We start from the raw sequence: 27,396 nt of genomic DNA, 5'->3' as shown, positions 1-27,396 counted from the left end.
CTAGTCGGGAGTGGTGCTGACTGAAAACAGATGATTTGGAGCGATTCGCGCGCCATCTGTTGGTCATTCTAAGGACTTATTGAACTACCCTCGTACCTCTGGATTGCTCATCACAAAACGAAGGCAATTTTGAAAGATTTGCAATTCAAGGTTCAACAATTTGGAAGAGTTGCAAATGACACTTCTTGAATGTTCGATTTTTGGAATTATAAGTTATTCAATTTTCAAGAAATATATTTCAATTGTATGAAATTTGGAACATTTATTTGAATACTTTAATTTTGAAGACATACATACATAGATTTCAAATCTTCCAAATTGATAAAATTTCAAATTTTAATTATCTAAATTCTAGAATTTTTAATTTTAAAACGTAAACGTTTAAAACTTTGACTATTTTCTTAAAAAATTATCTTCTTGGACCAAAATTCCACTTTTTTTTGTAATTTCCCTGAAATTGAAAAAAATTGCAAAAAGATTTCTAATTCTCTGACTTTGAATTGGACCATATGGTAGTAAATAATAATTAATAATAAAATTTGCTCAGAATGTCTGTCTTATACATACATTTACTTATTAAGTGATATATTAAAAAAAATTTGTTCAGAATGACGTCTTTGACAATAAAATTAAATTTATTTTATATTTGTGATACATATTTTTATTAAAGAAAATTCAATTTTCAAAGATTTGTAAGGCAAGACTGAGCAGAAACTGTATTTGCATTCTGTCGGAAAGTAGAAACAACTTCACTGTTGCACGAACTCGCATACTGTGAAAAAATAAGAAAATATTATTATTTGTGTTAATATTTTCTATAACTACTAATTTTATTATTAAGAATAAGGTTTGGTCAATTCAATTGACTTTCATCTAAATTTAGTTATAATCTTTTAATATGCTTTTTTATTAAATATTTATATCAAATATTTACAATAAAATTCTTATAAGCATTTCCTGTTTAATATTGTTAAGTTTCCAAAAAAGTATTAAAAATTTGTTTAGAAATAAATAAATATTGTTTCAGAAAGAATCTACATCAATTATAAAATTGAGTTTAAAGATTTAAAAAAGATGAATGATGCAAGTGTTAATTATTTTTAATTATGTAACCACTTTTTGTGTACGAAACTCTGTCTACAAACCGATTTTCAATGAATTTGATTACTTAATGTTTTAATTTTAACTAAATAACTATCTTTTATTTAAAAACAAAATAAACTATATTTTTTCTTCATTTTTCCGCTGTGCCTTTTTTGAAGATCTGGTAATTGACTAAAAAAGAGCTTAATTCAATCTGATAACTATCTAGCAATGGTTTCCAATCATTTTGTATAAGAAAATAAATTGTTAATATTTTAAACAAATTAATGAATAAAAACCATTTTATCATGATTTGCAATGATTATTTCTTTAAAAGTTATTGTTTTTATATCAAAAATGAGTGAAATTAATGATTAATTGGGATGATTTAGGAATAGCTTCTGTTTGACAATTATTTAAACAATTGTTATAAACAAGCACACTTTCTTCGTATGTCACAATGAATAGGCACAATTTTTCAACCAAAAATGTTCTAACTATGATTCCTTCTTGTTATATTTGTCCAACTAACAAGAATTGTTGATTATTTAAATGATATTTACCAAAAAATTCACAGTTTGACCATTTTTGTAAGATAAATATTAATTTTTGTTCTGATTCAACAAGAAATGTCTTGCTATTCAAATTTTTAGGAATTCTAAGATATTTTACAGAATAGGTTATTTACATTTCCGGTTGTTGGAAAATGGCCAAACTATGAATTTATTAAAAAATGTTGTTTAAATAATCAACACTTTTACTTAAATAGTGAAATATGATAAGTTGGAATAATTAGCAAGAGATTTCTTGTCGCCTCCACAGAAAAAAATAATATTTATCATCTAAAAATGGTCAAACTGTAACATTTAAAAATATTGTTTAAATAATCAAAAATTCTTTTTCATTAGACGATTATTTCGAGGAGTTATTCTTAAGATATTTCAGGCTTTTTCTAAAAAAAAATCAGCCTATTATTGTAAAAATGTGCAGTTATGAAAATTGTTTAAATCATTAATATTTTTTATCAATTTGAAAAAATTACATCTAAGAGTTACTGGCAATACGTAGTTGGCTCCACAAAAATAATTGGGCCTATTTATGGAATAAGATTGAAAATGTAAATTTGTTTATAAATATTGTTTGAATAATTAACACTTGGCGGAATTTTGAAAAAAAAATGACTGCACGAAGTCATTGCAAGGTATTTTTTGTTGCTTTAAAAAAAATAAGCCTGTTCATTGTGACATGCGCATATATTCTATTTGTTATAAAAAATGTTTAAATAGTTGTAAAACAGTAGTTATTCCTAACTGATCGTAATTAAGCAATAATTTCTGTCATTTTTCATATGAAAACTATAAATTTCAAACAACAAATCATTGCTTATCACGAGAAAATGGAATCAGCCCATTAGTTCGCTTGAAACATTATAGAATTTTTTTTTCTTACTCTAGTCTATTGGAAATTATTGCTAGATAGTTAGAAGGAGGAGCAGTGATAGGAAACGACTGGAGAGGAAGTAGGAAAAATTATGTGACCGAAGGTTAAGGAAATAAGAAAAGGTTAAGTACAGGAAATAAGAGGAAATTAGGAGGAGAAGTGAGAGGAAAAGCGGAGAGGGAAAGTAGGGTTTGTGATGGGAACTAAGAGAGGGCGTAGAGGACGTAAGGGGAAATATGGGAAGTGAAAGAAAAATCGGGAAGAGGGATATAGAAAGAGGAGAAGGGTTTGAAAATAAGTGAAGGGAGAGTAGGAAAATTGAGGGGTGTAGAAGTGGGAAAAATGAAAGGAGGAAAATTATGGAAAATAAGGGAAGGTGAAGTAAGCAAAATGTCACAAGAAATTATGGAAATTATGGGTGGTGGAATAGGGAAAGTAGGGAAAGTTATTCAAAATTAGGAGGCGGGAAGTATAGGAAATTATGGGAAATGATAGCAGTAAAACTAAGGGGTAATGAGATGAGGGAAATACGGGGAAATAAGAAGAAGTAGAGAGAGTGAGAAAAAGTGAGATGAGTAAAAGTAGGGTATGTGATGGAAAATAGGGACGGGGGTAGGGACGTAAGCAGAAATATAGGAAGTGAGGGTTAACAAGGTGGAGGGTGAAGGAAGGAGAAGTGATAGCAAACGATTGATGGTGTACTAGGAGAAGTGAAGTGTGAGAAATGAGAGGAGGGGAAGTACAAAAAATAACGGTAGGTGAAGTATAATAATTGATAGGAAACAAGGGGTGCGAAAGTAAAAAAAATTATAGGTGGTAAGGTATGAAAGGTAGAGGAAGTGATTCAAAAAAAGGGGCCGGGAAATAGGGGCATCATAAAAATGAGGGGAGTGACACTAAGGGTCAATGAGAGGAGAGGAAGTATAGAAAGTGAGGAGAAATAAGAGGAGGTAAAGTAGGGCAACTGTTTAGAAATAAGGTTGAGTAGGGGAGGGCAAGTGATGTTTGGGAAAGGAAGTGGGGGAAGGATAGTGTAAGCTGTTAAAGCGAGAAGAGGTGGAAGTAGGTAAGGAAGAAGTTAGATTCTGAAGGGTAAAATGAGGGTGGGAGAGCATGGGAGGGGAAGGATTGAACAAGTTCTTTTAATTCCTGTTTTGTAGGTCTTTCAGCGCCTAATTTGACTAATTTAAAAAATTTAATTCTTCTATTTTTACCGGAATACTTTTAGCGGCTAAGGCATCTACACGACATCTTTCCAAGTTTGAGAAACCAGGATCAACGTATGACTTCATTTCAATCCTGGCAGTTTCATAGCAGGGTTGAGCATTTTTTCCATTTGTTTTAGCAGCATCAACATCTCTCTAAAAGAAAAAAATATAATGAGTTTAAAAATTTTGTGAATGAATAAAAGAAACAAGACAAAAGTGCCAACTGTCGGCATCTTCAGAATTTAATTCAATTTTATTTACAAAAAATAATAATTTGTAAGAAATTGAAAGCGATTTTTATTTCTTAAACTAATGATATTAGAAAAAAATAAAAGAATTTAATTTTCAAATTTGAGTATTTTGACTAAGCTTTTGAGTTGGGAAAACGCATATAAATATATAATGAATATAATCTCTATAGTAAAAATTTTTTATTAAAAAAATTTCAATTGTTTAACTTGCTTGAATTCTTTGCAGTATTGGATTCGTGATATCGTTTATTTGTTGCATTGACGCAAACTTCATATTGTAGAGTTGATTCGACAATCGTCGATCTGCAGCTGCATCAGAAAAAGCTGTCTGGAAAAAACTTCAAAAATTAACAACAAAAATTTAAGGGAAAAATTTATTTCTTAAGAAAAATTAAATTAAAATCAGATGGAGATATTAGATGTATACATTATTAAAATATTCATGAAAATTTGTAATATATTTCCATAATTCAAAAGAATTGCGAACAATTTCAGAATATTTTTTAAATATCTAAGAAATTTGCAAAACCTTTAAAATATTTCAAGACATTTCGAAAGATTTCTTGGAATTTTAAATATTTCAGAGAATTTAAAAAGATTATAAAGTATTAATAATTTATTCCAATAATTTTAATGGTTATTTTAAGATTTGAATTATTTTAATATTATTTAAAAAATTTTCAGAAATTTCAAAAGTTTCGAGAAAATTTTGTTTAAAGATTTCAAACAATGTTATCAGATTTAAAATTTCGTAGGATATTTGACAAGATTCCAATTAATTCTTAATAAATTTCAGTAATTTCAAAGTTTTGTAAACGATTTTAAGGAATTGAGCGTATTTTTTTTTAAATCGACGGACCTTGCTAGAACTTTAAAAAGTTTCAAGGGATTTCAAACGATTGCATAAGATTTCAAAAGATTTTAAGGGGTTTTCATATACTTCAAAGGATTTGAAATACAAAGGTATTTCATGGCCTTTCAAAATTTTTTAATAGATTTAAATAATTTGAAGCCTGACGAGACGATCTTAAAGAATTTAGATTATTTAAAAGAAATTTGACAAATCTGAGGAATTCTCAAAAGCTTAAAAAAATCTCAAGGGATTTCAATAAATTGCATAAAATTTTTAATTATTCCCAAGGATGTGAAATATTTTCGGGTATTTTCAAAGATTCGAAATAATTTTTAATAGATTGAAACAATTTGGAGATTCTCTAAACGATTTTAAATAATTAAGAGTATTTTTTAAAATTTGAAGGAATTTTCCATCGATTTAAAAAACCTCAAGGGATTTCAAACGATTGAATAAGATATCGAAAGATTATAAGGGTTTTTCAAATTATTCCAAGGATTAAAAAAAAATGTTATAGTATTTCATAATATTTCAAAGAATTTTCAATAGTTTTGAACGATTTGAAGAATAAATAAACCTTCTTAAAGAATTTACATTATTTAAAAAAATTCCAAAGAATTTTCAATAGCTTTAAAAGACTTCAAGAGATTTCAAACGATTGAATATGATATCGAAAGATTTTAAGGGTTTTTCAAATTATTCCAAGGATTTAAAAAAATGTTATGGTATTTCAAAATATTCCAAAGAATTTTTAATAGATTTAAATGATTTTTAGATTAACGAAAAAGTCTTTAAGAATTTACAATATTTAAAAAAAATTCTAAGGAATTTTCAAGAGCTTTAAAAGACCTCAAGAGATTTCAAACGATTGAATATGATATCGAAAGATTTTAAGGGTTTTTCAAATTATTCCAAGGATTTAAAAAAATGTTATGGTATTTCAAAATATTCCAAAGAATTTTTAATAGATTTAAATGATTTTTAGACTAACGAAAAAATCTTTAAGAATTTAGAATATTTAAAAAAAATTCTAAGGAATTTTCAAGAGCTTAAAAATATCTCAAGGGATTTCAATAGATTGCATAGGATGTAAAAATATTTCAAAGGATTTGAACTATTTTCGGGTATTTAAACAAATCTAAAGAGTTTGTGATAGATTTAAATAATTTTAAGATTCTCTAAACGATTTTAAATAATTAAGAGTATTTTTTTAAATTCGAAGGATCTTTCAAAAGATTTTAAAAGTTTTTAAAAGATTTCAAAGGATTTCAAGTATTGCAAAGTATTTCAAAATATTTCAAAGATTTTTTAATAGATTTAAATAATTTGGAGACAGGCAGAATTTAAACAGCTTGCATAGGATTTCAAAGGATTTCAAATATTGTAGGGTATTTTAAAAGATTCCAAGGAATTGTTAGTAGATTTAATTAATTTGAAGACTTTTCAAACTATTTAAACAAATTTAGGGGGGTTTAAAAATTCGAAGTAACTGAAAAGAGCTTTAAAAAGTTTTAACGGCTTTCAAAATATTTCGAAGGATTTTTAAAGATTTCAAATAATAAAAATTATTGCATGGAATTTTTAATGGATTTCAATAATTTGAAGGGGATTTCACAGATTTTAAATAGCTTAGAGTAATTTAAAAGATTGCAAGGTGTTTTTAAAAATTTAAAAATATTCAAAGGGATTTCCAAGGATTTTACTTATTTAGGAGATTAAAAATAATTCTCATACAGTTTCAAAGAATTTCCTAGAATTTTGGAAGATATGGAAAGACTTTATAGAACCTATGAGGTGTTAGGATATTTTGAAAGATACTAGAGCATTTTCTAAGATTTCCCAAGACTTTAATCATTTTAAGGTACTTCAAAAGTGCTGAATGTATTTTGATAAATTTTTTAGGATTTCAGAAAACATGACCAGGTTTCATAAAATCTCAAGGGTTTTTATAATATTCTAATGGATTTCAAAGAATTTACTTAGAATAATTGAAGAATTTCGTAGGGTTTTAAAGATTTGAATAGATTTTCAAATATTTTTTGCGCTTAATTTGAATTTATTTGGAATTCATTCTGAATTTCTTGGAATTCTTCGAAATATTTTAAATCCACTTGAATTCTTCGAAATCTGATGAATTTGCTTGAATTGTTGTTCTGAGTTCACTAAAATCTACTGAATTCAATGGATTTTTGTGAATTATCAGAAGTTTTTGTTTCATAAAATTCTTCTTGAAGCCCTTTAATGTCAACCTGAATTTTGAAACATTTTATAAAATTTTTTAAATTTAAATATTAAACAGAGACTTCAAGCCATAGATGCTTTGTCTTTCTCTCGTTCGATTCTTTGGACATTCTCAATAGTTCAATTCTTGAAAGAAAAACTACTGCGAGCAATTTTAGCTTATTTATTTTTTTCTTATCTTGCATAGGTTGACCAAAAAAATGTAATTTTTTAATTTTTCATTATTTTTGTTATAATCAAATTTGGAATTTTCAACTTTTCGATCAAATTAAAAAAGTTGTTATGATAATTTTGTACGGCTTTTAAAAATCAACGTTTTTCTTCTCATGACTTTTTCATATTATGCGTTGTTTGGTTTAAAATTTCATTTTAGTTTGTTCTTTTTTGAATTTTGAAAATGCTCTAACCCTGGTAATTTTTCTTTAATAGAAAAAACTCATAAGGACAAATTTTTTGAATTTCTTAGTACTATGAATAACCGTTTATCGAATTTTGAAATTTTGAAGAAATGTGGTTTTAAAAGTTTTGAAAATGCGCTTACTTTGTGAATTTTGATTCATAATAGTTGGTTTATAAACTTGTTCTTTCTTTTTGGGCCTTAAAAGAGTGGCAAAGCAGAATCCAATCTGATCAATTTTTCGAAAGTTATCTTGCCTACAGACTACAGACTATAGACTACAGACAGACAGACTGACAGACAGACAAAGATCTGCGTAAAAATCGTTTTTTCTGACTCAGTGGGTCTCAAAACTTCGAGATTTTATGAAAGCCGATAAAGTGAAATTTAACATAAAACCAATACCTTCTCATTAGGATGAGAATGTAATAAAAATAAAAAATAAATAAATTACTTAATTTTGTAAACTCACCTTAAGCTTGTTGAGTATAATAAATCTGTTTGATTCTTTTAAATTTAAATCAATTTAAGTGAAATCCTTGGAATTCTTTTAATTTTTTAAGCTTGTCCAATTCCTTCGAATTATTTTAAATTCAAAGAAATATTGGTCATATTATGAATGCATGTTAGTCACTGTTAGTAAATTTTTGAATAAATAACTTCAATGTTAGTCTGAATTTAAATATTAAATTATTTAAATCTATTATTAAAAAAATCAGTCGATATTGAAAACGAAGTTTTGCAGCTAACTTGAAATTAGAATAATTTCATTCAATCTATTCATATTGAATATTTAAAAATATCCATAAAATTTACGTTTTGGATATGAATAAATGATTAAAATATTTAAATTAATGTTTATTTTCTAAAAAAATACTTACTTCAAAGGCGCAAAAAGCCAAAAAACTGCAGAAAAGTACAAACTTCATGATTCTCTTATTGCTTTTCTTCCTCTCAAAGATGAACTCAGACTGTTTCTAATGTTGTTAAAAATTGTTTTTATACCATTAGCGTCTGCCAGCTTTTAGCATTTTTTCACAATTGCTGATTGTGTTATCAGATGGAAAGTGTATTTATGTGGCGATGAAGATATCATTCTTAATATTATTCCTCGTTTTCCTTATATGCGTCAGGTTTTATAATCGTCATTAAAACACTATCATTTAATAAGAAAACAAATATTATACACACAAAAATTTGGGAAGTCCCCAGTATGAGGAAAATCCTTGTTATCAATTACCACTATTGGCTACAAGAGAAATGAAAACGAATTATATCATTATCACTTCTTTTATTTGTTATTAGGTCATAGAATCACAAGTATTGTAGACGTAATAATTTTTTTGTAAAAGAAAAAATATAAACTAAAAAAAAAAAAATTATAAAATGAAAAAAAAACAATAACAAGGGTTTTTAATGGAACCAATTTTTGGTTGCAAATGAGCAGCAACAAGGAAGAACCTCTCTTGCTCGAAAGGAACACGAAATTATGAATGGTTTCTAAAGGAACCCATCGTATGGATTTAAACCGTTTTAATAGAACATTTTTGTAGTTCATGCGCCTTGACTCACTTCAAAGATTTTACAAGCACATTAATAAACTATAAATAATATGACACTGAGAAATATTTAATAAAGAAACCAAAAGATTGCAAGCAATATCAAAATCTTTCAAGGAATTTGAAATATTTGAGGGTATTTTAAAATACTCTAAGGCTCAATAAATTGAAGGATTTTAAAGGATTTTCAACATTTGGTGATATTTTTAAAGATTCTAAAGAATGTTAAAGATATTTTAAAGATTTTAAGGGTTATCAAATTTTTAAAAAGAATTTGTAATATTTTAGGTTATTTTAGAACTCCAAGATTTTTAAATCTATTTTAATAATTTCGAGGTATTTTTGAAGACTCTAAGAAACTTCAAAGACATTTAAAATATTTTAAGGGACACCAGAAGATTTAAAAGATTTTGAAATATTTGAGGGTATCTAAAAACTCCAAGATTTTTCATTCTACATATTTGAATAATTTATAAAATTTGACTGTATTTCTGAAGATTCCAAGGAATTTCCAAACAATTTGAAAGATTTCAGGGGAAATTAAAAGATTTCAAAGAATATAAAATTTTTTAGGTTATCTTAAATTAAAAGTCCAAGAACTCTCAAATCAATTTTAATAAATTAAAGGGATTTCAAGGAATTTTAAAGATTTTATCGTTTTTTAAAGACTTCGAGAAATTTTAGAGAAAAATTAAGGGATATCCTAAGATTTCAAAGAACTTTAAATATTTAAGGGTATTTTAAACCTCCAAGATTAATTAAGCGATTTTAAATTAAAGAAATTTGAAGGATTTCAAAGTTTTTATTGTATTTTTAAAGATTCCGAGGATTATTAAAGAAAACAAAGATTTTAAGGGATATCAAAAGATTTCGAAGAATTAAAATTAGTTAATTGTATTTTAAGACACCAAGAATTTAAAATGTATTTCAATAAACTGAAAGATTTTAGAGGATTTCAAACATTTTGCGGTATTTTAAAGAGATTTTAAGGATTTCAAGGGATATCAAACGATTTAGAAGAATTTGAATGATTTGAAAGTGTTTTAAAAGCCCAATAATTTTCAAATCGATTTAAATAATTTCGAGTTAGTTTAAAGATTTAAAAAGATTTCATGGTATTTTTACAGGTATTTTAAAACTCCAAGATTTTACAATCGGTTTTAAAGAATTTTAAGGATTTTAAAGAATTTCAAAGATTTTAAGTTTGTTTTTAAGATTTCGAGGAATTTTAAAGAGAAATTAAGGAGTATGAAAAAATTTCAAAAAACTTTAAATATTCAAAGGTAGTTTAAATTAATAAAGCGATTTCAAATTAAAGGAAATTTGAAGGATTTCAAATATTTTATTGTATGTTTAGAGATTCTGAGGAATCTGAAAGAACAGAAGATTTTAAGGGACAACTAAAGATTTCGAAGAATTAAAATTAGTTAATGGTATCTTAAGACTCCAAGGATTTTTAATATATTTCAATAAACTGAAAGATTTTAGAGGATTTCAAACATGTTGTATTTTTAAAGATTCCGAGGAATTTTAAAGAGATTTTAAAAATTTCAAGGGATATGAAAAGATTGAGAAGAATTCGAATTATTCGAAAGTGTTTTAAACGTTCAATATTTTTCAAATCGAATTAAATAATTTCGAGTTAGTTTAAAGAATTTTGAAAGATTCCATGGATTCCATTTTTACAGGTTCCAAGAAATTTTAAAGAGATTTAACAGATTTTAAGGGATATCAAAATATTTCAAGAAGAATTGAAAAAAATTGCAGGGTATTTTAAAATTCCAAGATTTTATAATCAATTTTAATAATATAAGGTAGTTTAAAGAATGTAGTAGATTTCATTGTATTTCTAAAGATTACAAGGAATTTCAAAACAATTTGGAATATTTTGGGGATATGAAGAGATTTCAGAGAACATGAAATAATGAAGGATATTTCAAAAGACTCAGTTGATTTTAACAGATTTCAATAAATTGAAGAATTTTTAAATGATTTCAAACATTTTGTGGTACATATTTTAAAATATTCCGAGAAATTTTAAAGAGATTTTAAAGAATTTCAAAAAATGTAAAACATTTGAGGGTATCTTAAAACTCCAAGAGTTTTTAAATTGATTTCAATATATTAAAGGGATTTTAAAGTATTTCAAAGAGTTTATGGCTTGTTAAAGGCTCTGAGGAATTTAAACGAAAATCAGAGGAGGACATCTAAAGATTCCAAAGAACTTGAAATATTTAAGAGTAGTTGAGAACTCCAACATTTAAAAATTGATTTTATATTAAAGGCATTTTGAAGAATTTAAAAGATTTTATGGTATTTTTAAAGATTCTGAGGAATCTTAAACAGAAAAAAAGATTTTAAGGGATATTAAAAGATTTTGAAGAATTTAAATTAGTAAAGAGAAACTTATGATTCTAAGGATTTTTAAATCGATTTTAATAACTTAAAGGTGTTTTGAAAATTTAATTTAATTTCTAAATATTCCAAGGAAGTTCTAAACAATTTGAAAATTTTCCAGGGATATCAAAAGATTAAAAAGAATTCGAAATATTTGAAGGTATTTTAAACGACTCCGAGGATTTCGGTATATATTTCAATCAATTGAAGGATTTTAAAAGATTTTAAAGATTTTGAGGAATTTTCAAGAGATTTTAAAGTTTTCAAGGGATATTAAAAAGTCTTAAAAAGTTGTAAAAATTTGAGTTTATTTAAAATTAAAATTTCTATAATGCTTAAATCAAATTCAATAAGTTAGAGAGATTTAAAAGAATTCCAAAGATTTTATGGGTTTTTAGAGATTCCGAGGAATTTTAAAGAAAACTCAAGGGATATCAAAGATTTCAAAGAATTTTTATTATCTAAGCGCTGTTTAAACCTCCATGATTTATCAAGTGATTTCTAATGAAAGGAATTTTTAAGGTTTTCAAATATTTCATGGTATTTTAAAATATTCCGAGGAATCTTAAAGAGATTACAAAGATTTAAAGGGATATTAAAAGGTTTAAAAGAATTTGAAATATTTGTAGGTATTTTAAAATTCCAAGGTTTTCAATCGATTTCAATAATTGAAAGGTATTTTATAGAATTTACAAGATTTTTTTGTATTTCTGAAGTTTTTAAGAAATTGTAAAGAAATTTCAAAAATTTCAAAGGATATCAAAAGATTTCAAATAACTTAAAATATTGTAAGGTATTTTAAAAGAATCAGAGCATTGAATAAATTTCAATAAATTAAGGATTTTAAAGGATTTCAAAGACTTTGTGGAATTTGAAAGAGATTTTGAAGAATTTAAGGGATATTTAAAAAATTTTCAAAGAATTAAAAATATTTGAGGTTTTCTTAAATTAAAACTGAAAGAATTTATGAATCAATTTCAGTAAGTTAAAGGCATTTTAAGAATTTAAAAGATTTTATGGTTTTCTAAAGATTGCGGGGGATTTTAAAGAAAAATCCAGGGATGCTAAAAGATTTTAAAGAACTTCAAATATTTAAGGGCAGTTTAAAACTTCAAGATTTTTAAATCTATTTTAAACTAAAGGCATTTTAAATAATTTCAAAGATATAATAGTATTTTTAAAGATTCCGAGGAATTTTAAAGAGATTTAAAATATTTTAAGGGACGTCAAAAGATTGAAAAGAATTTGAAATATTTGGAGGTGTTTTAAAACTCGAAGATTTTTTAATCGATTTCAATAATTTAAATGTATTTTAAAGGATTTTAAATATCAAATGGGATATCAAAAGTTTTAAAAGAATTTGAAATATTTTAGGGTATTTTTAAACTCTGAAATTTTGCATATTCTACTTTATAATTCGGATTAAATAATATTGCACTTAAAAAATTAATAAAGCAACTATGATTATAGATCTTAGTTATTCTTGAAAAGAAAATAAGGTACACATTTAATTTTCAAAATTCTCAGATTTTTCTTTGAACAATTTTGTATTTGTTACTGACCATTAAAATTGAAATACCAGCATTTTAATCTTGCAATAGAAATTAATAATAGAAATTTTCGAAAAATAATTAAGTTCTCAACATAAAAACCAACCAAAAAGTATAAAAGTTAATATTTCTAGGAAACAAGATGAAATTTCATATTTTTAAATTGATTTTGTAAACCAAAAAGACTCATTTTAACAAACAAGGATTTTTCAGTCCTGAAGGAAAAAAAATTTACCTGAATAATTATTGAATCTTCAAGCCAGAAGACGAATTTTCTGTGCAAAAATGAAATTTTCAGCAATAAAAAAATCATTTTGAAACAAATAGTTAAATTTTCTACTACAATGGTTGCATTTTCAACCAAGAAAGATTAAATTTCTACTAAAACATATACATTTTTAAATGAAAAAGAAAAATTTCCAAAAAATGTGTTTAAATTTTTATACAAAGAAGGTTTTAGTTTCAAAAATTTAAAAAAAGTTTAATTTTTACCTAAATAAGATTTCAGTGGACTTTTCAACACCATAATATTAATTTGAAACAAGTAATTTTTAAAAAAATATTTTATTATTTAACTGAAAAGAAGTACCATTTAACAAATTTTTTGAATTTTTCACGTAACAGTTACATTTTATTCTAAAAATGATTCATTTCCTACTAAAATAGATGATTTTTGAAATATTAACACAAATTTAAAAAACAATAAAATTTGTATACAAAAAAGATATTAATTTGATTTTTCGATACCAACATATGAGATTTAGACAAGAAGAAAATTCCCTAGGAAATGGAAGAATTTTCAACCAAGAAGTTTCATTTTTATCGAAGAAAGATGAAATTTCTACTAAAACAGATGAATTTTTAAATCAAATAGACAAATTTAAAATGAACTTGAATTTTTACCTAAAAAAGATTTCAGTAGTTTTTTCAAATGAATGAATTTTAAACACGTAAATTTTCAAAAAAAAGTTAAATTTTCAACTGGAAAGGATGACTTTTCAACAAAATTTTTAAATTTTTAACCAAGAAGTTGTATGTTTATCTAAGAAAGATGCAGTTTTCTACTAAAATAGATGAATTTTTATCCAAAATAGATTTTTATTTGACTTTTGAACATCAAAGTATGATATTTATATAAGAAGTAAATTTTATAAATAGATACTTGAATTTTCTACAAAACAGTAGAAGTTTTAACCAAAGAGCATGACTATTTAACAAAACTTTTTGAAACTTTAACTAAATAGTTGCATTTCTATCTGAGAAAGATGCAGTTTCTACTGAAATATATGAAATTTTTTAATAAAAAGATACATTTTCAACAACAAAAAATCTTCAATTCTTATTAAAAAAAGAGTTTAGTTCACTTTACAACATCAAGATATGAATTTTAAACAATTTAATTTTCTATTAAATAATTGAAATTTAAAAAAAATAGTGTTGAGTAGTTGAAATTATATAATATACACTGGCAAAACTACGTAAAATATTAAAGTTTTTAAAGAAGTTAGGTATTTCTATTATTGAATTTTAATTGTTTAAAAAAATAAAATAAAAAACTTTCTTCAATATTTGTCTGTATGATTATTCATAGTCTTTGTTGATTTCGAATAAGCCCGCGCTTTTTGGCACATGGCCGTTGAAAACGTCGACACCCGCCAATGGCCATCTATCGGATATCAGCGAAATGAAAAGGAACCCTCAAAAACAGTTTCTTTAGATCCTAGGTACTAAAGGATGCCTACTTTTACTTGAGCTACAACGTTACTGAACCCCTAGTTTTTGGGGGGCTTTGTAAGAATCTGTAGCTTAAATGCATGAAGTTATTTCAAACAAATATATTGCTGTTAAACAAAAAATGGATTTATTACTTATTAATGGGTTTTTTTCTGTTCAGTAATACCAAAAGTGAGCCTAAATGTGCCTAATGTTGTTTATTGTATTAGATTTTCCGCATAACTCTATAGAACCGAGATTTGCGAGTATGCTGAATAAATTTTTAATTTAAAAAAATTGGTATAAGGGCATGTTTGAGCTCGCTGATTATGAATCCGGTGTAAAAAACTTTTTAAAAAATTAATAATTGAATCCAATATGGCGGGCGATGATGCTAAATAGACTTTTAATTCTATTCAAAATTGGTATAGAGGGTTTTTAAGATCGCTGATAAAGAATCCTATATCAAAATTGTTTAAATCATGGCTACAATATCGTGGATATCGGATTCTTTATCCACGAGCTCAAAAACTTCATTATATCAATTTTGAAAAAAGTGTATGCAGCATATTTTAGCGCCATATTGAATCCGCCATTTTTTAAAGTTTTTGACATCACATGCTTAATCAGCAACATTGAAAAACCCCTTACACTAATTTAAACAAAATAAATAAAAAATTTATTTAGCATACTCGTCCGCCATATTGGATCCACCATATTGTTTTCGGCATTGTTTACATCGGATTCGAAATCAGCGACCCCAAAAACCCTTCAGTAACAGAATTTTGCCTATTTTATTTTATTACATGTCCACTTGGATATATGCAAATGTTTACGGCTTCTCGTTCGATCGCCGAAGTTAAGCAACGCTTGTCTCGGTTATACTCGGAAGGGGGTCGCAAATAGATAAATGCCATTTTTTCAAGAAGATTATTTTTCTATTAAAATAAAGAAAGAATTTTCAATTCATGCAATTACATAATCTCGTAACGAAAATAAAATGGCTATATAATATGACAAATTATAATTCGATTGCACTAAGGTGAAAACCGCCAATAAAGTAAAAAAGGGCCAACCAAAAATAAGAATTTGTAACAAAATACGAGAAGAATCCAATTTTCAGTTAGAAAAATAACATTTCAACAACAACAAAAAAACTAATTTTCAACAAAATAGTACAATTTTCTACAAAAGAATGTTTTTTGCACTAATTTGATAAATCTTTCACAAAAATAACGATTTTTTAACCAACTAGTTAAATTTTAAACTCAAGAGATTAATTTTCTAAAAGAAGGGAAATTTTCAACAAAATAGATGAGTTTTTAAATAAGAAAAAATTTTTCACCAAAAATAGAAAAGTTCAATCTTCAGCAAGAAAAATACATTTTCAATTAAAAAAAAAACGGATATTCAACAAAATAGTACAATTTTCTACCAAAGAAAAATTAAAAAAAATTAAAATGATAAATCTGTCACTGCAAGAATAAGTTTTTAACCAAATAGTTGAATTTTGAATCCAAAAGCTAAATTTTCCATAAGAAGGCATATTTTTAACAAAATACATGAATTTTCAGCTAAGAAAATTTTTGTTAACTAAACTGATCAATCTTTCACTAAAACCATAAATTTTTAACCAAATAGGTGAATTTTGAATAAAAAACAATATAAATTTTAACCAAAATAGAATAGTTCAATCTTCAGTAAGAAAAATAAATTTTTAATAAAAATATGGATTTTCTAACAAATTTTAAAATTTTTTATCGAAGAAAACATTTTTTAACTAAATTTATAAATATTTCATAAAAAAACTGAACTTTAAACCGAATAGTTGAATTTTAATACCCAAAAGATAAACTTTCTACCAAAAATAGAAAAATTTTCAAGAAAATACATAAATTTTCAACCATAAATAGAATAGTTCAATCTTTAGGAAGAAAAATAAATTTTAAATTAAAAAATTAATGACTGAAAAAGTAGTTAAATTTACAAAAAAAGAAATTAATTTTTAACTTAACAATTGAATAGTTAAATTTGTTGTAAAAAATTAATTTTCAATAAAAATCTAATTTCCGAACCAAAAAGAACTAATTTTTAACCAACGAAATGCATTTTCTACCAAAAATATAAACTTTTAACCAAAAAAATTAATTTTCTACCAAAAAGATTAATTTTGAACAAGATACATGAATTAAAAAAAAAAAGAATTTAAATTTTATATGAAATTTACATTCTAATATTAAATTTTTCAAACAAAGAAATTTATTTTAACGAAAAGCATGAATAAGTTACCAAGAAGATTAATATTCTATTATAAACGATGAATTTTCAGCCAAATGAAGGAATTTACAACGAAATAGTTGACCTTTTAACTGAAGAAGATGAATGTTTGCCCAAACGTAGAATATTGAAATTTTCAGTTAAATATAATTTATTTTTCATACAAAATAATAATAATAATTTTTGTAACAAAATATTCAAATTTTGAACAAAATAAGAAGTTTTCAACGAAGATGAATCATTAGTTTAGAAAATAATAATTTGACTTTTGAACAAGAATTTGAATTTTCAATAAAAAATATGAATTCTCAACGGAGAATGAAGTGGTAGATATTTGAAACAAAATAGATCTTAATTTTAAATTAAAAACAGCCGAAATCTTTAGAAAAGACAAATTTTCAACCAAGCAGATTTTTTAGTGAAGGAAGAATGAGTCAAAAACAGAAACTATCTTTAAAACAGTTTTATATTCCGATTGAAAATATGAATTTTCGACAAAACAGTAATTTCCAATTAAATATTGAATTTAAAAAAATGTAAAGCAAAACATAGATTTTTGAAGATTAACAAAAAATACTCTTTTGAAGAACTTTGAATGATTTTACGAGAATAGAACGATCTTCTTGAAATAACTAGGAACATTTTAAATAATTTTTCAAATTGAAAAATAAATTTGTGAGAATATTTCAAAAGATTTTAAATAATCCAAAAGGTTTACATAAATGTGAAGTAAGAATTTTGAAGATTTAAAAACATTTATTTTTTATTTTTCAGAATTAAAAAAATCGAATAGTTTGCAAAAAATATTTCGAAGGTTTAGAAGTTTAGAAAAATTGTAAACTGATTTAAAATTTCAAAAAATTAAATACAGAATGTTGACATTAGAAAATATCATATAATTATTATTTTGAAATATTAATTTTCATCGATTCCAAAAATTGTCAAAACAGTTCTAAAAATGTTCGAAAAAACTTGTAACATTTTCAGGTCATTTTAAAAGTTTTGAGAGAATTTATAAATTTTAGTAATAATTTCATTTAATTTAAATAGTGTAATGTTATTATTCATTCATTTATTTTCTTATTATTTTTATTACTTTATTTTTTTCTGGTTAAACTGTCAACTATTACAATTTTATATTATGTATTCTCAACTAAAATAGTCGAATTTATGAAAAAGACGAACTCTTAACAAATTTGTTCATTTTTTTTACATAGAAAAACTATTCATTTAGGAAAGAAAAAAATTCAAGTCAATTGTTTTTAAATTGTTTTCGCATTTTAATCAAATCTTTTCTAAGATATAATCTCAATTTAATAAACCCCTTTTCAGAAGAAAGTCTTGACATCTGTGTGAAGAAGAAAACAGTTTTCTCGGATATTTGAAAATTTTTTAGTGCAAAAAATGCATTAAGAGAAGAATCGCGAAGACCCAGGGGTCAAAATTGAAATTACAACTCATTTTGAAAGTTAAGAATTTGATATTTAACAGAATTTTTCTCTCTGTAATTCCAATTTGGATTCCCGAGTCTTCTCGATTTTTTTGTAGCCCAGTTTTTTTTAATTTGCTGCTTTTCCAGTTTCGATGCCTGCGCTTTGGCGATTTTTTCCTTAGTATAGTTTTGTGATTGAAAAGATTTCAAATATCCGAAAAAATTTTTCTCTTATTTACACATATGTGGAGAATTTTTCTTAAAACAGAGGCGGTCTTTCAACTCTTCTTGCAAACAGTGAGCTACCCGTAAAGACATGCCTGTTACTGCGAGTGATGTACGATGTTGTATTTTAAATAAGCGTTTTGGTTGTTCAAAAATGATCTATTTCTGACAAATCAGACTATTTTTCAATTGTAAAGTAAAAACGTTTTTTTACTGAAGTATTAATCATTTTACTTTAACAGGCTCATAATACAGCGATTTCGAATAAATAGAAATTATCTATCAATTCCAAAAATTATTATACTTTTTCAGGATCCCAATAAGCTACTTTTTCGTGCACCACCCTAATATGGTTCATTAACATTTTTTTTTCAATATCTTATAAGAACAACCTTCATTTACCTGTCGTTTGAGATGTCGTTATTAATTAGATGCCCTTCATTTTCCTTTTGTATACATAGTTAATAAATTCCAATAACGACTAATTATAATATAGAAATGAAAAAAATCGATCACTGTGAAAAAAGTAAAAAAATAAACAATTTAAATTTTTCGGACACATTAAGGACTCGTGTCTGGTATGCTTAGAATACAGTATCTGAAATATTCTCGAGCCCCGTTTATCACTGATCCAAAAGCAGACATTGTTTTTTGGTTACAGGAAGAAGCCTCCTGCAAATAAATTTTTATAATTTTATTTAGTTCATACACCACTTATTTAATTCCTAACTTACCAACAGATTTTGGCTTGAATTATACTCACAGAAAACAAGATATGAAACTAAAAATTTGTGAAATTAAATGAAAGAATCTATATCAAAAAAAAAAAAAATACAATTATTACAATTCTAACTAATCTCGAATGTATTGTTTTCGAAAACCTGATTAGTGGTTGTAGTGGATGCTTTCAATTTATTTATCTATTAATAAATATTACGAATTTTCTGAATCATCAATTTTTCAAATAAAAATTTGCAAACAAATGTGCTTATTGCAGTACAAAATTTATTTCTGAATATTTCCAAGTATTATTTATAAAAAAGGAAATTTTAATTGTAAATGATTTTTTAATAATTTGCAGCATTATAACAAATTTTAGGAAAACTGTGAAAGGTTCCCAAAAATCACAAAAAAGAATCTTAAAGATTTTAAAATCATTTTTGTTTATTTTTCAGAATTTTAAAACTATTTTAGGAAAAAATCAAAATATTTTAAAAGATATTTAGAAGGCTTCGAAGTTTTGAAGTTTCAAAAATAATTTTATTCTTGAGCAAATGACAGAAAATGTATGTAAACAAAACGCAGAGTTTTAAAGATTTCGAGAAAAAGAAACGTTTGAACTATTTTTAAAGAAAAAGAAATTTCAAAGAATCCTAGGAAAAATTTTCAAAGATTTTTCGTATTGAAAAAGTAATTAGGAAAATATTCTAAAAGATTCTTTTAACTTTTCCGAAGGTTCTCAAAATAGGCAAAAAATAATTTTTAAGATTTTACAGCAATTTTTACTTATTTTGAAGAATTATAAAACGATTTCAGGACAAATTGGAATTATTTTAAAAGAGATTTGGAAGTTTTTGAAAAATTTAAAACTTATTTAAAATTTGAAAATTAATTTTATTAAAATTTTAATAATTAATTTTGAAAGATTTTTCTACAATTTTCGTTCATAATTCATTTTTTTTTACCAAAAAGACGATTTTTCAACAAAAAAATTAATTTTAAATCGAATAGTTGAATTTTCAACTGAATAGATGAATTCTAAAATAAATAGATGAATTTTCAACGAAGAAGATTCATTTTCAACGAAAACGATTAATTCTCAAACGAGATGTTTACATTTACAAGCAAAGAGATGAAGTTTTATTTTCTGGTTAAAAAATTAATGTATCCTTCTTTGATAAACTCAACTGTTTATAGAATAAAAATTAAAATATTTTTCTACTGAAATGTTAACTTTCGTATTTTTGATAAGATTTAATGTTTGGGTTAAAAATTGAACTACTTGTTTAAAAGTAGAACTACTATATTAAACATTCAATTTCTGGGTTGAAGATCTATCATTTAGGTTAAAAATCCACCTCTTTGATTGAAGGTGTAAAGATATTGTTAAATATTCCTGTATTTTGTTGAAAATTCGTATTTTTTGACAAACAATTAATCGCTTTGTTTGAAAATTTGTTTTTAGATGCTGAAAATTAAATTTAGGAATAAGAAATTAATTTCTTTAAAATTTAATTAAAATTGTGGTAGAAAATTAATTTTTTCTTGGTTGAGGATTCAACTATTTCGTTTAAAGTTTGTCTTTTTTTATTGAATTCAACTATTTTTTATTCAAAAGTAAAATCATTCTTAATTCAAGTTACAAATATTAGATTTATCGTTAATATAAGTAATTTTTTAGCTTTTAAATTCAACAACAAATTTTTTTAGAAGTCGAAATTCTTTGTTATGAATTATTTTTTTGTTTGAAGATCCATCATTTTATTTGAAAATTTGTATTGCAAATTGAAACTCTTTACTGCCAATTCATGTTTTTTGTTAAAAATTCATCTTTTTGGCAGAAAATTAATTTTCGCGGTTGAAAATAAAATATTTTAAATTGAAATATCAAACATTACAGTTTTCGTAGATGAGTAATCTTGTTTAGATGGAGATGCCACTACATGTTTGAAAGTTGATCTACTTTCTTATAAATTCACTTTATAGGTTAAATCATCATTTTTTGTAAACATTTTAATTGAAAATATAAAGATTTTGTTCCGAAATTGATGTTTTTGGTTGCAAAATGGTCTTTTTTGGCAGAAAATTAATTTTTTTGTAGAAAATGTATCCTTTTGGTTGAACATTAATCTATTTTGGTTGAGTATTCAACTTTTTTCATTTTAAATTCGACTTTATAGGATTAATGTAACTTTTGTTGATTAAAAAACATTTTTTCATTGAAATATTAACTGTTATATTTTTTTTTGTGAAGTAATGTTTTTTGGTTGTAAATTCAATTACTTGTTTAGAGATTCCACTCCTTTTTCAAAAATTCTTTTTCAAGGTTGAGGATTCATCATTTTAGAGGAAGATTTTGTTTTAAAATTTAATTATTTTGTTAAAAAGTCATGTTTTTTGATAAAAATTTAACTTTCTCGTTGTCAATTTACATTCTTGGTTGAAAATTAATCTATTGAGGTTCAGGATACAAATATTTTGTTGGAAATCCATGTTTTTTGTTAAAATCTAGTTTTTTTGGCAAAAAACTAATTTTCTTGGTTAAAAATTATTCTTTTTGGTCGAAAATTAATCTGTCTTGATTAAGGTTTTAACTATATTGTTGATAATTCCACTTTTTTGTATGAATCCAACTATTATTGATTTTAAAGTCAAATATTTTTAAATTATAACATTAAATATTACATTTATCATGAATAAATAATATTTTTGGTTCAAAATTTAACTACTTATTAAAAACTTGAACGTATATTTGAAAAAAAATCACTTTTTGCGCTATTAAATCATCATTTTAGTTAAAAATTTTGATTGAAATTGTAATTATTTTGTTAAAACATCGTCTATTTTGCATACAAATTCATCTTCTTGGTTACAAATTTATATTATTAGTTTAAAATTAATCTATTTTTTTACGTTTTTAACTATTTTTTGAAAGTTCGTCTTTAAAGGATATATTAATTTTTTTATAAAAAATTCATTTTTTGGATGAAGATTCATCATATTAGTTTAAAATTAATCCTTTTTTTAAAAAGTGTAAATCGTTTTGAGTTAGAAATAAAAGTGGCTGAAAATGAATATTTTTTGATCGATGATTCAACTTAATTCTAAAAAATTCGTCTTTTTGCTTCATTTGAAATTTTAATTTGACATAATTGCATATGAAGTCTTTCAAAATCTTTTTGAATTTTCTCAAGAATTTTATAAAAATTATATTTGTACAGCTTTAGAAAGTCATAAACTTAAAAAATAAATAATTATTATTCTAAATTTGTATTTCGTATTAAAAATTGGGTTCTCCCTTCAAAATTTGTTGAAGATTTTTTTTTTAACAAAAATCCCAAATTGTTCAATAATTGACTTTTGACAATTATTTTGAAACTCGTTTTCTTTGCCTGTCCACCAAATGGGCATCAGCTGAGCAAAAAAGTAGGCCTTAAAATTATTTTATTAAATTTGTATTAAAAAAATATTTTACCTCCACATTAGCTATTTTTAGATCATTGGCTGAATTAATTTGACATTTATCAATTGCTTTGAAGAAATCATCAACAGAAGATAATAAAAATTTGGTGACTTGATGAATGCAATCACTTGGGTCCTTTCCTGCTTCTTTAGCAATTGCTCCTTCGAGCTGACAAAAAATTAATACCTTTGAAAGCTTAGTTTTAAAAATAATTAGGTTTAATTTTTTTAAATTGCTTACTCTAATTTCATCCAGCAAAGGATGAGTAATCATTTCAATTTTTTTTATTTCCGGATATTCTGAATTCAGCAAATCTTGAGTAGCTGGTACATTGTAATTGATTTTTCTTTGTTGCCTTTCATGTTCTTCCACTGAGAAATCTGCCTAAAAAAATCTACATTCTAAACTTCGGTTATTATTAAATTTGAAAAATACTTACCACTTTTTTTGGGTGTATTATTTTCTATGTGTACAATAGTGTGGTCCAAAAAACGCGTTTCGAGCTAGAGAGAAAGTACCCCCTCCCCCTAATTTTCCATCTCCGAGGAAATAAATCTGAAAATTCGGAACTTTTGGATTTTCGAAAAATTGAACTCATGCGTTAGAATTTTATCGAAACGTGCCAAATTTTTTTGGGCTTGAAAAGGAATCTATACGACATAAAATCATAATAATAACTTTTATTTTTTACCCACCCTTACCCCCCTACAATGCTCCAAATATGAGCCTAATATAAAAAAACTATTCATTATGTATTATTGGTAATTTTAAGCAATTTATATCGTCTTTTTTATTAAAATAATTACTCATAGACAACTTACATATTGTTCATGACGTTATAAACAATGTTTTAAACAAATGAAAAAAAATAAAATAATACAATTATTTTTCTGAATGTGTAGTATATAGAAAAAATCAATTAACATTTTTTGACTTTTTTAAACAAATATAATTTGTTTAAACAATTATTTTTCCTAAAATATTTTAAAAGTTGTGTTTTCTGAATTAAACATAATATTGAAGGATTTTGAAAACTAAGAAATTCTGCTAAAAGCTTTATGTTATTGTTTATAAATAATTTTTTGTTAAATTTGCTTTAAATTGAGTCTGATGGATGGTTGATATCTTTTTTGGCGCAATATTGAATAAATTATACAATTAACTCGCGCTGCACGCTCGGTCTTTCTATTTTCGCACATTCTCGCGCAAACCTTTTTAAAAACAAAGGTCAGCGCATCGACAACTGTAATTTTTTGATTGTGAACTCTCTTTCGTTAAAGCTCTTTCGGCTTTAACGAACACATTCACATCACGTATCTCGTGCTTCGCACTCGATTCTGTCCAAAGTGTCAAGTTTTCTACATTAAACAAAACACTTTTATATTGTAAATAATACATTTTTTATGTAACTCTGCCTGGAATTGCTTATTCAGATATTGAAAAATAAAGTACAAATTGTATTTATCAAGATTTTTTAAATATTTGTTTTTTATCTTCCTTCAAATTATTTATAGATCTTTTTAGGCGAATAACTATTGGCTATTAATTTCAGTTCGTACCTTGTGTCGTTTTTTCAAAAAATTTAATTTGTTTATTTTGAATGTTATTTTTTATGACCAAAGCAAAAACTACGTGTATTATCAAAAATTATTCTTGAAAAATTTTAATGAGCTTTTGGTATTTTTTCGAAGCGTAACTTTGGTCTATTTATTTTTTTCATAGCTTGTGTCGTTTGTCAAAAAATTAAATTTTTCTATTTTAATGTTTTTTACGAATAAAACAAAAACTGCGCATCCTATAAAGAATAATTAATAAAAAATTTTAGCTATTTTTGGATAAACAAGTTTTGTTTCATGTTTTTCGTAGCTTGTTATAATATTAATAATGATATATTATTTTTTATTTTAATGTTGTTTTTTACGACTAAAAACAAAAACTAAGTGTCCTATCGAATGGTGATTCATAACAAATCTGTAGATCTTTCCAGGGCGCGCAATTTTAGTTTTTTAATTTTTTTCGTATCTTGCATAGTTTGACCAAAAAATTGAATTTTTGGATTTTTCATTATTTTTGGTACGATCAAATTTTGAATTTTTAACTTTTTCACCAAATTAAAAAAGTTTTTATGATAATCCTGTAGGGCTTTAAAAAATCAATGCTTTTCTTCTTTTAACATTTTTTCAAATCATGCGTTGTTTGGCTTAAAATGTTCACTTCAGCTTGTTTTTTTCGATTTTGAAAATCTTTACCATTCATAATATGCATTATGGAATAAAAGTATTTTAATTGTATTATTTTTATCATTAAAAAATGCGCATTCTATTAAAATAAAAATTATTATTAAACATTTTACTTCAACTGGTGTCGTTTTTTCATGAATTTTATTTTTTACTTTAATATATAACCAAAGTTTATAAAAAACTTGTAGATGTTATTTTTTTATTAAACAGTTTTTGTCTTTTAATTTTCTTCACCTCTTGTATCGTCTTTCTAAAAAATGAATTTTTTTATTATTATTACTTTTTTTACCATTGAAAGAAAATCTACTCGTCCTATCTAAAAAAACGATTAATAATAAATTTATTAATCTTTTTGGGGTGAACAACTGTTGTCTTTTAAATTTAGTTCTTACCTTTTGTCGTCTTCCAAAAAAATTAATTTTTTGATTTAGAATGTTATTTTAAACGATTAAAACAAAAACAAAGGGTCCTATCAAAAATTATTATTGACAAATTTAAATCGGTTTTCGTTCTTTTTGGAAAAGCAACTTTTGTTTATTTATTTTTTCCGTAGCTTTTTTTTCCTAAAAATGTAAGTTCTTTATTTTTAATTTTGTTTTTCACACATTAAACGCACACTCATCATCACATAAAAAAATAATTATTAAAAATCTTGAAATTTTTTAAATTTTAATGTTGTTTTTTACGACTACAAAAAAACTGCGCATACTATCGATGAGTGAATAATGATAAATTCGTAGATCTCTTCAGGGCACGAAATTTTAGTTTATTATTTTTTTATTTTTTTTATTTTGAAAATGCTCTACCTCTGATAATTCTCTTTTTACAGAAAAAAGTAATTGCGATCAATTGATTGAATTTCTGAGTACTAAGAGTACATAGAATTTTTAAATTCTGAAAAAATGTGCAGAATCCAGCCTGATTAATTTTTCGAAAGTTTTCGTGTCTACAGTATACAGACTACAGACAACAGAGTACAGATAGACAAACCCCTTCGTAAAAATAGTTGTTTTTTTTACTCCGAGGGTCTCAAAATTTTGAGATTTCATGAAACCGACAAAGTAAAATTTTACATAAAACCAATACTTTCTAATTAGGATGAGAATGTAAAAAAGTACATTCACTAATGCAAATTATAATTCGAATTAAAAAATTATTTAGAAGGAAGACTCTAATTTAGGTAATTTATGATAATTAAAATAATAAAAACATTACTTGAGTTAACTTTATATAATTAGTACAATTTATTTATAATTATTTGAATAATAAAAAGCACAAGGCAAGCCAATTTTGAAATTACAGTAGTGAATTAATACTGCTGAAAGAGGTTTTAAAGTAATATCGGACTTTAACTGCTCCATACCGAGAAATGAGGATCAGAACCAGTAATTAAACAGTTTTCAGATATCAGAAAGAAAACATTGTCTGTGGCTAAAAAATAATTTGTTTATCAGCGTTGTAATTAGGTTGCATATCAAATGGATTTAGATTATATTGCATTATAGCATTTGAAATTGTTTAAACAATGAAGCTAAGTTTTTAAGAGCATTTACTACCCCTCAAAATAATTTAATATTATGTTTAATTCAGGAAACACAATTTTTAAACATTAAAAAAAATGTTTTAATCAAATTATAATTGTTTTAAAAAATCAAAAATGTTTCATTTATTTTTCCATGCACTATAATTTCAGAAAGATAATTGTATGAATTCTATTTTGTTTCACTTCTTTAAAGTAATCGAAAAAACTGTTTGAGCAGCAAATAATTGTTTAAACAAATAGAGATTTCTTAAAAATTCAAAGAAATGTATAAAAATGTTGTAATTATTCAACAAAAAGTGGGATAGGGTACTAATTTGAGAAAAAATTGGACATCTCCGACTCCATTTTTAGAAATTTCGTAAATAAACAATGTTTAAATAATTACGTAATTTTTAAAAAATATTCACTGCTTCAAGCAATGACGAACTATTACAGTTCAATAAGAAAATACGATTATTTTTTCAATAAATAATTGTTTTCATAAGTTACATTTATTTAAACAATTAAAAATTGTTTAGAAAGTCATGGAAAAGGTTCGACTTGTCCATTAGTAATTAATTGTATGAAAAAGATGACAGAAATTGCTAAAAATTAACAATAATACGTAAAAATGTAGTTTTGTTTATTTTTGGGTCATATTTGGGCACCGCATGTCAGGGGGGGGGGGGGTAAAAATAAAAGCTACTAGTATGGTTTTGTGTGAAAAAAATTCGCAACGCATTTTTGGACCACCCTAATGTATACAACTTACTTGACAAGTGTAAAATCCAATTAGAAGATAGAAAAGCGCAGACTTCATGTTTC

At 24.9% G+C, this 27,396-nt stretch overlaps 1 protein-coding gene across 2 annotated transcripts; it reads right to left on the bottom strand.

Moving 5' to 3' along the window:
- Nucleotides 1-616: 616 nt before the first annotated feature.
- Nucleotides 617-27,396, bottom strand: LOC117175105. Of its 2 annotated transcripts, XR_004467435.1 has the most exons (6): nucleotides 27,344-27,396; nucleotides 23,050-23,193; nucleotides 22,822-22,977; nucleotides 19,029-19,298; nucleotides 8,355-8,629; nucleotides 4,208-4,320 (listed from the first exon to the last, which is right to left on the bottom strand). XR_004467435.1 is itself a non-coding variant. In XM_033364654.1 (4 exons), exons 1-4 carry the CDS (start codon nucleotides 8,400-8,402, stop codon nucleotides 683-685), a joined length of 402 nt encoding a protein of 133 aa, XP_033220545.1. In that variant the 5' UTR covers nucleotides 8,403-8,573; the 3' UTR covers nucleotides 617-682. The 2 variants fall into 2 exon arrangements, 1 of the variants encoding a protein (XP_033220545.1); XM_033364654.1 differs by lacking the exons at nucleotides 19,029-19,298; nucleotides 22,822-22,977; nucleotides 23,050-23,193; nucleotides 27,344-27,396 and adding exons at nucleotides 617-772; nucleotides 3,738-3,884 and having other exon boundaries at nucleotides 4,194-4,310; nucleotides 8,355-8,573.

This window comes from Belonocnema kinseyi, chromosome 6 (genome assembly GCF_010883055.1).
Source record: "Belonocnema kinseyi isolate 2016_QV_RU_SX_M_011 chromosome 6, B_treatae_v1, whole genome shotgun sequence".
In the NCBI taxonomy this organism is placed as follows: domain Eukaryota; kingdom Metazoa; phylum Arthropoda; class Insecta; order Hymenoptera; family Cynipidae; genus Belonocnema; species Belonocnema kinseyi.
This window is presented reverse-complemented; position numbering and strand designations above follow the sequence as displayed.

Bases quoted from the DNA above. Each gene is read 5' to 3' on its own strand.
- LOC117175105 (XM_033364654.1), bottom strand. From the start codon at position 8,402: ATGAAGTTTGTACTTTTCTGCAGTTTTTTGGCTTTTTGCGCCTTTGAA. The intron at 3,885-4,193 runs GCAAGTTAAACA...TTTTTCTTTTAG, and splicing joins CAATACTGCAAAGAATTCAA to AGAGATGTTGATGCTGCTAA. The intron at 773-3,737 runs GTAAAAATAGAA...ATTTTTTCACAG, and splicing joins TAGCCGCTAAAAGTATTCCG to TATGCGAGTTCGTGCAACAG.